An 11,389-nucleotide genomic window follows, 5' to 3' on the forward strand; every position below is an offset into this window, starting at 1 on the left:
GGGGCAGGTGTCCACCACCAGCCGTGAAACAGCCTGGCCAGGATGGGTCATCGGAGGTGGGGTTGAAGCAAGCATGTGGGGGAGAAGGGGGCAAGGAAGGTGCTGAGTCTGGGGTGGACTTGAGGGGTGCAGGGGCCAGGCTTGCAGAGGGTCCCAGGAGCAGCGGTGAGCTCAGATCTGGAGCTCACAACTCAGAGGCTGAGAGTGAGGCGTGGGCACTGAGACAGCCCAGCAGGATGAGGACCACAGTAGAGCCAGGCACGGGGTAGGTAGGAAAAGGGCCCAGAAGTAATGATCAGACAGACAGGCAGATGGATAGAGGGATGTGCTCAGGCATGAAGTGAAAGGAAGTGCTGGACAGAGTCTCAGAGACGGATGGAGAAGGAGAAAGAGAGATATAGAGGGGAGTGGGGAGATAGACAGGTCGGCATGTGTGGAAAAAGCAAAATGGAGCCGGAGAAGAGGGGGAACAGAGAGCAAGGGGTGCAAGGGACTCTGTCACACACACTCATTCACACACACACACACACACTCACACTCACAGGAGGTGTTCAGCATGTGCTGACCAAAAGAAAATACAAAGGAACTACCCCTCAGCGTGGGAGCAGAGGATTCAGGTAAAGTGGCCGAGGGGACACAGTGACAGACGGCTTGTCACACACAGATACACACACACACACACACATACAACCTCTCTCTGTGAATCCACATGCAGGACCAGGGTAGCTTTCAGAACCGCCTTAGAGACTGGGCAGCTACACACTCACACCCAGCAGAGCGCTGGCTGAACAGAGGGACAGATGCAAACCGCTCAGGGCATGAGCACAAAAGCAAGGACCCGAATGAGAGGGGCCAGGGCAGGGGGCTACTGGGGCCCTTAGTCACTCTGTGTCTCACACACACACCTGCCAGGGAAGGACTGATCTAGGAAGAGCCTAGATGCGAAAGGAAACACAGCCCCCTCCAACGGCAGGGACCCCCAGAGTAGAGTGAAGGAGGTGGCCGCCCACACTGGGAATTCCGCAAGAGGCTCGGGGTCAGATGAGTTAGAGCCCGGCTTGGCCACACGGACACACGCACAAGCCTGAGGGCCCCACCCAAGTGTTTGGGGCGGGGCGGTGGGTAAGTGAGTGGGGGGACACATTTTGGGACCCAGACACATGGGCACACAGACGACCGTGAAGTCACATCTTGGCAGAAAAAATGAATTAATGTGGGTAACACAGAGAGTTAACCTAAAACTAAGGATGCAGATAACGTAGTGCGCGCGTGCTCAGTCACTTCAGGCGTGTCTGACTCTGCAGCCCTGTGGACGGTAGCCCAGCAGGCCCCTCTGTCCATGGATCTCCAGGCAAGAATACTGGAGTGCTGGAGTGGGTTGCCATGCGCTCCTCCAGGGGATCTTCCTGACCCAGGGATTGAATCTGCGTCTCCTGCATTGGAGGCAGATTCTTTCACCACTGAGCCACCGGAGAAGCCTGGGTAACACGTAGAGCTAACCTAAAACTGAGAGGCAGAGGCAGAGAGAGACAAAGAAAGAAGAAGCAAACAGAAAGCCAGAGACACAGAGACAAAGACAGGAAAATAGAGAAAGGGAGAAAGGCACTGAGGCGGGGTGTGGATGCAGCGGTGACAGACACGAACGCAAGAGGGGCCCAGACGCCATAACCAGAGGAGCGGCCCAGAGCGGGGTTTGGAAAGAGAAAACGGAGATGGGGGCTGAATGGAGCAGGAGAGGAAGATCAGCAGGAGACGGAGAGGCGCCCGGGCCACCAGAGCGGCGGAAGAAGCAAAGGAATGAGTGAAAGAAAGATGCCTGAACGGACGCGAGGGACCCTCAGCACAGCCCTGGCTGGCTTCAGGGGGCAGCCAGGGGGTCAGCAAGGGAGGCATGTGCCACACCACACACACACACACACACACACACCCCACACCATAAAACACATATCACTCGACACACATCACACCACACACACACACATACACATCACACCATACAACATACATAACACATAACACACACCACCCCCACACACACACTGCTGCTGCTGCTAAGTCCCTTCAGTCGTGTCCGACTCTGTGCGACCCCATAGACGTCTGGCAGCCCACCAGGCTCCCCTGTCCCTGGGATTCTCCAGGCAAGAACACTGGAGTGGGTTGCCATTTCCTTCTCCAGACACACACCCCACACCATAAAACACACATCACTCATGACACACACCACACCACACCCCCACACACACACCACACCCCCCCACCCACACACACACACCACACCACAAAACACACATCACTCATGACACACCCCCACACACACACACATCACACCATAAAACATACATCACACATAACACACACCATACCACACACACACACACCCCCCACACCATAAAACATACATCATTCATGATACACATCACACCACACACACACACACTCATCACACCATACAACATACATAACACATAACGCACACCACACTACACACACACCCCACACCATAAAACACACATTACACATAACACACACCATACCACACACGCACACACGCACACACCCCACACCATAAAACATACATCACTCATGACACACATCATACCACACACACACACACACACTCATCACACCATACAACATACATAACACATAAAACACACAACACCACACACACACTCCCCACACCATAAAACACACATCACACATGACACACACCACACCGCACACACACATATACCACACCCTACAATACACATCACACATACCACACACCATACCACACACACCACACCCCACACACCTCACAAATACTACACCATACAACATATCACATGCTGAACTACATACACAAAACAAGCATGACCCATACACACCACACAGGTGTGTGAACACATGAACAATTGCAGGAAGCCCAGAGAGAACGCAAGGTTTCGAGAAGTCCCAGAGAAGGGGGAAGGAGAGAGCAGGAGAGGAGCAGTGAGGGCAGGGTTCCAGGCGCCTCTCTCCCCTTCCTGGGGTCAGTCTGGAAGTCTGTCCAGCTCCCTCTCACTCACTCTCGGCCCCTCCCCACCCTCCCAGCACACAATCACACTCTCCAGGAAAGGGGCGAACCAGGGGCAGAGAAAAGAGGGGCTTGGTGACTGTCCTGCCCCCGGGAGCGCTTCCCCTTCCCGCATCTCCTCCCTGGCTTCTGCACCTGCTGCCCCGGGGCCTCACTCAGCCCCCTCCTGGGGGGGTGGTGCACTCCGGGCCCTCTGTTCAAGCTCGGGACCCCGGCTCTACTCTCCGCGGACAGTGGGCCTTTCTGCACCTGTTCTGCTCATCTGTCCTTCCGGACACTAAGTGCCTGGTCAACAGCTGCTCTGCAGCAGATTTTTCTCACCCCTGAACCCCAACCCCCAACCAGGATCAGGCACACAGTAGGGGCTCAGTGGCCACGTGTACAATGAAAGCTTACACACCTGAGTGACAGCAGAGCTGGAAGGCGTTAGGATGAATGTGGAAGGGAAAAGCCAAGGGTAAAAGAGGAGGGCAGAGGGAGGGAGAGCCCTGGGCGGGGGACGGAAAGATGTGGCAGGCACATCTGGAATAATCTAAAAGGAGGTACGGGGGTGGGGCAGAGCCCTGGAAGCTGGCGGGCAGTGGGTGAGGGATGAAGCACTTGGTGGGTACAGGCTAATACACGCACGCGCGCACACACACACCCGGGCAGGGCAGCTGCTTCATGACAAGTGCTTTATGAAGAGCCTGAAGAGCCCAGGGAATGAAATGAAACACCCACCCCCAGCACTCTGCAAGAGAGGGGCTGCAGGGAGAGAGCCCACACTGGAAATTCAGTAAGCCTGCAGGTCCCGGAGGCAGGTGGCCTGGGGGATAGACAGGGAGCTAGACCCCTGCTCCCTGGCAGACACACAGATGCCAGGGCCACACATGTTTGTTGGGGGAATGAATAAATGAACAGGGGACCCCAGAACAAAAGACAAACCTGTCAAGGTGAGAGAAATGGACAGAGAGCGACAGAGACTCAGGGGGCGGGGGTGCTAAATATACTATGGGGCTTTGATGCTCTCATATGGAAGTCAGGGGCAGACCTCAGGGGGCAGGGCGGAACCCATAAGATCCAGAGAGGGTAGAAGGTGCAGAGGACATAGAGCATGCCAGCAACAGCTTTTGCCCAGGGTCAGCACAGAGAGGGCACTCAGTACATCTACAGCCCACAATACCTTTAGGGGCCCATGAAAAATGTTTTAATTTCTTTCAAAATCAGGAGAAAAAATGAACTTTAACACAAAGAAAATGTTTTCATATATAATGTTAACATATTCCTCTTTATATAAATGTTGTAAAATACCATTTTTTTTTGGTATGTTTATGGAGGAAAGGGCCCACGAAGGCAAAACTGACCAGGGCCCATGAGTCATCATGGAGCCCTGGTTGAGTGCCCAGCCTGGGATGGGGTAACATGAGGCAAAGGCTAGGACAGACCCTACAGAAGGGAGTGCTGGAGCCAAGGGAACCCAGGGAAGGGGCAATAAGGAAGGAAGGAAAGACATGTCAGGCAATCGTGAGGAAGATGAGGCTTCCTCCACCAGAGATAGGCTTCTTCTGAGTAGGGCCAGAAGTGGGAAGAGAAAATGAAAGACCAGGGCAGAGGGAGGCTGAGTGATGGCTGACGGGGGCCCAGGATCAGGGAGGGACCAGACAGGAGTGGAGTTGAATTTGGAGTGGAGGGTGCAGTGTCCTGGGGATGGTTGCCTGGGAAACCGTCAGGGAGGGAGGCCTAGAGATGGAGGCTGGAGGAAGCGTGGGGTTGAGTCGGGCCAGGATGGGGAGCAAGCAGAAAGTGACCCTTGAAACCAAGTCCTAGGAGCCCTGGAAAGAGGAAAGGGGGCAGGGGGAGATTCATTCATACACACACACACACACACACAGAGAACGACAAGAAAGGGAAGAAGAGAAAGACATTTAATAAATCTGCAGGGAGATGGAGGTGGGAGGTAGAGAAAGAGACCCACTGGCACAGAGACCCAGCCGCAGACACAAGGACACACACACACACACACACGGGGACAGGACAATCAGAGAAAAAGATAGGCATTTAATGACACCTCAGCAAGAGGGAGGCAGGGCAACAAAGGCAGACACACAGACGGATGGACAGATGGGCAGAAGGCAGAATCCTGGGTCCCACTGGACATACTCTGAGGGAAGCACAGGTCTGGCAGTGGGTGGGAAGAGCCCCAGTGAGAGAGGGCTGGGGAGAGTGGGATGGACAGAGGGACAGAGCTTCATCTCCCCTCCAGATCCCTCACCACCACACCACCCTCCACCTCCATTGCTCCATCTCTGTGTTTCTCTCCCTGCAGGTCTCTCTCTGCCTTCCTCTCTGCAAACCACAGCTTTCTGAAGACCCAGAGAGAAAAACGGGAAAAGAAGACAGAGATGGGAGAAAAAGACGAGGGACCTTGTGTGTGTCTCTGTATGTGTGTGTGTCCAACACAAGGTCTGGTGAAAGGAGCAGATGAGCAAAAGGACCAACAGCAGATTGGGGGGCGGGGCACAGCCTGGAAGGATCAGGAACACACAGGCCTCATAACACACCACATACTGCACACATCACACACACACTGCACACACTGGAAGTGCCATTCGTGGGAAGGAGGTCAATGAAAACATGGAGAAAAAGAGGCAGCGCATAGAGGGTGTGTGGAGCTGAGACAGATACACAGGGGAGTGCCTTTACTCCCAAGGCCGCCTAGCAGGACTGGGCCCAGGGTCCATCTTTAATGTAAGTTTTACATATGAATGTCTGAAAGAATCAAGAATCAAGCCCAAGAGCCCAGGTGACAGCCAGTAACAATAGGCCAAAGGATGAAGAGACAGAGAGAGAGACAAGGAGACACTGAAGCCAGTGGGTAGAGGACAAGCAACAGTCCCAGATGGACACACACCCAGAACCATGTTCCACCCTCTCTAGGTGGTGGGAAGGGGTACATAGCACAAATTACCGTGTTGTTGTTGTTTTTCTGCCACATGGCAAGCAGGATCTCAGGTCCCTGACCAGGGATGGAACCCATGCCCCCTGCAGTTGAAGAGCAGAGTCTTAACACTGGATCACCAGGGAAGTCCCAATTACCACCTTTTATTGTATGTGCTTTTCTGTATCTTTCCTACCCTGCTGTAAGGAATGTTTTGTGTTTTTTTTTTTTGCAAACATCTTATTTTTCTCAAAAAGAAAAAAAAAAATGCATGCGGAACGAGAAAAACCACTGAAACCTGGACGGGAAGGAGGAAGAGTGAGGAGGTCCCAGGGTCTCCGATCCCCTGGCGAGAGCTGGACACTGAGGAGGGCGGCAGAGGAGGAGCCGGCAGCAGGGCAGGGAGACGGCGGCCAGCGGAGTGGGCGTCACGAGCCTTTTCACTGTCTCTCTCGAAGGGTAGAGAAAAAGCAAATTGAACAGAAGCCTAGAGTGAAAGTCAAAACCAGAGAAGGAACCAGCGATAGGTGGGAGAGACAGGCTGAGCCTCTGCCTCCCTTCCCTGAGCAGATGGCACCTCTGTGGGCCACATTTGGGTGCCTCAGCCAGAATTTCCCCAACCCTGTTTTCATTCTCTTGAGAGAGTTGTGTGAACCACTATGACAACCTCTGCAAGTTCCAGGGGCGTTAAAGAGAGCTTCCAGACGTGACTTGTGGCCTCTGAGACATGTTTTGAAGGATGAATAGGAGTTTGCCAGGTGGCAGAGAGGCAAGAAAGGGCATTCTCAGTGGTGGAAACAGCCTGGACAGAGGCACCGGGTGGCGGGAGGGCTTGGGGAAGAAGCAGAGGCTTTGAGAGATTGGTTAAAAAAAAAAAAAAATCTGAGACAGAAACACACACAGAGAGACTAGAAGAATAGAGATGGCCGTGAGGCACAGAGAAAAAGAGAAACTAGCAGCAGGGAGAGACAGACACATACAGACACACAGACAGACAATCAGGAGCGCACGGGGACACACAGAAAAACACCAAGAGAGCGTGGTGGTGTGGGGGGAGGGGAGGGGTTAAGGAAGGAAAAGAAGCACAGAAAACTGTCAAGACAGCCAGAGAGAGAGCTGGAGAGACGAAGATAAAGAAACACAGGCCACTGAATCGCATGGAGAGAATAGGGGCTGGGGCTTCTCCAGGGTTCAACCCTCCGCCCCGCGCCGAGCTGCGCAGGCGCACTCCCGACCCTCATCCCGCTGAGGATGCCGAGGACAGGCGCTTTGTCCCCGCCAGGGGCTGGGGCGCATCCCAGGCTGATCGCATGTGTCCCTGCACCCCGCCCCGCCAACCGTGTGTGTGGGCCCTGGCCAAGCGGCTGGCATTCTGTGCACGTCCTGAGCCCACAAGCATCCATGTGAACACACACGATGCACAGTGCAGACAAGAGAAGCCCCGTCATTCAATTCGGGGTCCTGGCCCCAGTAGCCCACAGATTGAGGCAGAACCTCCTGAAGTGGTATCCACGCAGTACTCACAAATCACATCCTCACAGCTGGAAAAAAGCAGGTTCACACATTTGCGCACACAACCCCAGGAGCCCAGACTCACAGGCCACCTGGACACATGTCCACACACCACCACAGGCGTTCATGAGCACACAGGCCCACAGGTGTACCCACGTGAGCACAAAGACACTCCCAGGAGCGCACACTCACTCCCATGCTCCTACCTCTGCTTCCAAGACACATGCACACCCATGGAATCTCCAGATGTCCATTCAGATCTGGACATTGTGGTGTTTGGCTTGTGAACATAACAGCAAACAGAGAAACATCCCGATTTTGAAATCTGTTTTTAATTAAACAGATTAAACAGTGTCATTAGGCCAGAGGTAACTCACATGGATAGGTGTGTGATCTGATAAAAAATACATTTCTTCCTATAGACTGTTGCAAATGAATTTCCCGGGGCCGTGTGCCCTGGTGGAGGGGACAAGGGAACAAAGGAGGAGTCTTTGGAGTTTTCTCCAGAATACCCAGGGCTTTTGCTGACCCAGTCTCACCACCCCCACCCTCCCAGGCACTCCTGGGAAACACACAGCACACACACAGCCACAGCTCCCCCTGGGGACATCCACAACTCCACAAGGGCATGACAGCCCCATAGGGCCCCGAGTGTCAACTGCCACCATCCACCCAGGGCATGCTACTGCTACTGCTAAGTCACTTCAGTCGTGTCTGACCCTGTGCGACCCCATAGACAGCAGCCAACCAGGCTCCCCCGTCCCTGGGATTCATCTGAGTCCTCAACTGCTCACACTTGGAGAGTCCTGGGCTTCACCCAGACACAAGCAAGGTTGCTGCCAGGCATGGTCACTCCCCAAACACAGGAACAGATGTTCACACACAGCCACACTCCAGAGGTCTCCAATCTGATTATGTCCCTCCCTGACCTGAAGCCGTCCAGCCACCGGTGCTGCCTGCACAAAGGCTCCTCTGACACAGCCTGTCCTCCCATCCCACCCCCTGTCACGCTCCAGCACACAAGAGATACTCAAGAAACCACTGGCCAAACTCTGAGGTCTGTTTGTGTTTAATCAGACAATATGCAAAGTATTTACAACCAATTCCAAATTCCCCCCTCCCCCACCCCAGGCCTGGGCCATGGAATGCGGGACCCCCTGGCCCTGCCCAGAGCTGGGGGTCCCCTAGGCCTCTGCATAGTCATCTGAAATCTACAAAACACTGTTCGCTTAAAAAAAAAAAAAAAAAAAAAAGGACAGTATTAGGATACCTTATACAAAGGGCGCTGGGCAGTTGGAAGGGGATTTGAGAGCACGCTGGAGTGAACCCAGATTTTGACTGGGACAGACAGGAGAAGACTTGGGTAATACACATGTATGAAAGGAAAAATTGAAATTTCATAGGCAGGCACCACTTGGCCTCCTTCCCCACTGGCAGGGCCTGGCTGGCTCAAGAACCCCTGGCAGCAGGAACGTTATTGCTATGATGAGGGGCAGGGGGTGAAATGTACATGGCTGGGGGACAGAGTAGGGAACATTTTTACATGTTAAATATGGACACACATGGAGGAGGAACACACACGTGTACACACACACATACACACACACAGGGGCCCTTGGCAGAATGCCTACAAAACTGTCAGCTGCCCCATTTAAGAAGGGCAGGATGAGGCCCAGGGAGAAGCCACCACATAGCCCAAGGGCCAAAACACGGTCTCTTGATGCCACGGGCTGGACTCACCACGTGATGCCAGGCCATAAGGTCTGGACAGGAGTGGAGTAGTTGCAGAGGCCATGGCCACATATGGAGGCAGACACTGAAGCCCAGAGAAGCAGCAGGGGCTGCCTGAGGTCACACAGCCAGTCCTGGTATGTGGCAATAGACAATCTGTCCTCTCTCACCCCAGCCTACGCACTCCCTCCCCTACTCGTGAGTTAAGGGTGCCAACTTGGAGAGGAGAGCAGGGGCCAGGCATTGAAACAACACAGGACAAACTGGGGGAAGGAGGACCTGGGGTTCCGTCCTGAGGCCAGGGTCTCACAAACACTTGGATCTTCCTTCTACTTCTGCTTGATTGCCTCCAGAGCCTGTGAGCTCCTTTTCATGATTGGCTAGCGCCAAAGATAAAAAACCACCCACATTCTGATTGAAACCTGCTTCCCTATCCTTATACCCTTCATTTCTAGCTCAGCCCCACATCCACCTCCGCTTTCTCCCCCGACAATAGCCCCACTGAGCGAGCAGTGGCAACAGGACTCTGTCTGCTATCTCTGAGCCATTCTCAGGCCCCTTGTCCCCTGGGCTACCCCAGTCTGTCCACAACGCCTCCAAGGACAATTGCAATGGTTCCTGAGGAAGACAGAGGGAGCACCGGGTTCCAGTTCCACCTCAACCCTGAAGTGCTCTGCTGCCTCGGGCAAGTCACATCCTCTCTCTGGACTCAGTGTCCCCATAGGTAATACGAGGACAAGGAATTGATGATCTCTGAGGATTCCTCAAGCCTAAGAAGGGCAGGGTTTGAGGACGGTGTCCAGCCCCACCCACGATCATCAAGTCAGGCTAGGCCTCACCAGCCTGGGAGCCACCAGCAGAGAGGGCTGGACCCAGGAGCCTTCCGCAAACAGGCGATTCAGAAACGGACGGATGGGCCAGGGCGGCAGGCAGGCCGGGGGCCGGGGGCCCATCACTCCTCTTTGGAAAGGCTCTTTGGCCAGCTCTGCAGACAGACCTGGGGTGGCGTGGAACTGGCAAGGAGCCAGTGCACGGGGTGGGCTGAGACTAAGAAAAGGGCACCCTCAGCCCCAGCCTTTCTTCCCAGGGTCTCCCGCTGAGACATCCAGAGCTCCAAGAGAGAACGCAGGGAGGGGGCGTGTTTGTGGGCGGAGCCAGGACAGCAGCCTTAGGCCCCGCCGCCATGGCGCCCCCAAGCCCCGCCCCACCACGGAAGAGGGCGGGGCCTCGTCACTGGCAATTCCACGGAACGCGGGCAGGCAGAGGCAGGCAAGACCCCGCATCAGGGGCCACCCCGCCCAGGATCCAAGCCGAGAAGGCAGTCTGGCCCGGTAGCCCCGCCCTATAGGTTCTCTCCGGGCTGGTACTGGGGCTCGGTGGACGTGAAATAGTCCTCCAGGAAGGCCTGCAGGTACTCGAAGGTGGGCCGTTCCTCCGGGTCCTTCCGCCAGCACTGGCACATCAGGTCATGCAATGACTCGGGACACTCAGGAGGGCAGGGCATCCGGTAGCCCCGCTCCACCTGGTCCAGCACCTCCCGGTTCACCATCCCTGCGGGCAGAGGGAGGCGTGAGGCGCTAGGGGAGGCAAGTGGAGCAGAGGGACATTGATGGGGACAACAAAGAGGGGTTCCTGCTTAGGGGCAGGGTGGCTGTGACCATAGGTAAGGCCCTCCCCAAGCCTGAGAGCCCTGAACAATGACAGAGCCTAGGATCAGAGGGTCACCTCCTTGTTATGCAGACGGGGAAACTGAAGCCCAGGAGGGGCTTTTACATGCCCAAGATCTCCTGAGCAGGGGGGTCACCAGGGCAGGGGCAGAAGGACTAAAGATGGGCGGCGGGGAGTTCTCTTACCAGGGTAGGGCACCCGTCCCTTTGTTGTGAGCTCCGTCAGCAGGATCCCAAAGGACCACACGTCTGATTTGATGGTGAACCGGCCATAGAGGGCAGCTTCCGGAGCTGTCCACTTGATGGGGAATTTGGCACCTGTAGGAACAAGAACGGTCGGGGGAGCTCAGGAGAACATCACTACCTCTCTGTCGGGCACCATTCTGGTCCCCACTTGACAGAGGAAGAAATTGAGGCTCAGAGAAGGGGTGTGACTCCCAACGGCCACATAGCATCGGCTGGGAGCCTGCCCACCTTGCCGGGCTGTGTATTCGTTGTCTTCAA

At 55.0% G+C, this 11,389-nt stretch overlaps 1 protein-coding gene across 6 annotated transcripts in view; it reads right to left on the minus strand.

Moving 5' to 3' along the window:
• Positions 1-7,805: 7,805 nt before the first annotated feature.
• The window catches only part of SRC (SRC proto-oncogene, non-receptor tyrosine kinase), a 56,469-nt gene continuing 52,885 nt past the window's right edge, over positions 7,806-11,389 (minus strand). For all 6 annotated transcript variants that reach the window (XM_010829188.1, XM_010829187.1, XM_010829182.1 and 3 more), the window contains 3 exons: positions 11,360-11,389; positions 11,072-11,203; positions 7,806-10,769 (listed from right to left, as the gene is read on the minus strand). In XM_010829188.1, the coding sequence (XP_010827490.1) occupies positions 10,561-10,769; positions 11,072-11,203; positions 11,360-11,389 (371 nt within the window). In that variant the 3' untranslated portion in view covers positions 7,806-10,560. The remainder of the gene's footprint in view (positions 10,770-11,071; positions 11,204-11,359) is intronic.

Source organism: Bison bison, unplaced genomic scaffold, assembly GCF_000754665.1.
Source record: "Bison bison bison isolate TAMUID 2011002044 unplaced genomic scaffold, Bison_UMD1.0 scf7180017864500, whole genome shotgun sequence".
Lineage (NCBI taxonomy): Eukaryota > Metazoa > Chordata > Mammalia > Artiodactyla > Bovidae > Bison > Bison bison.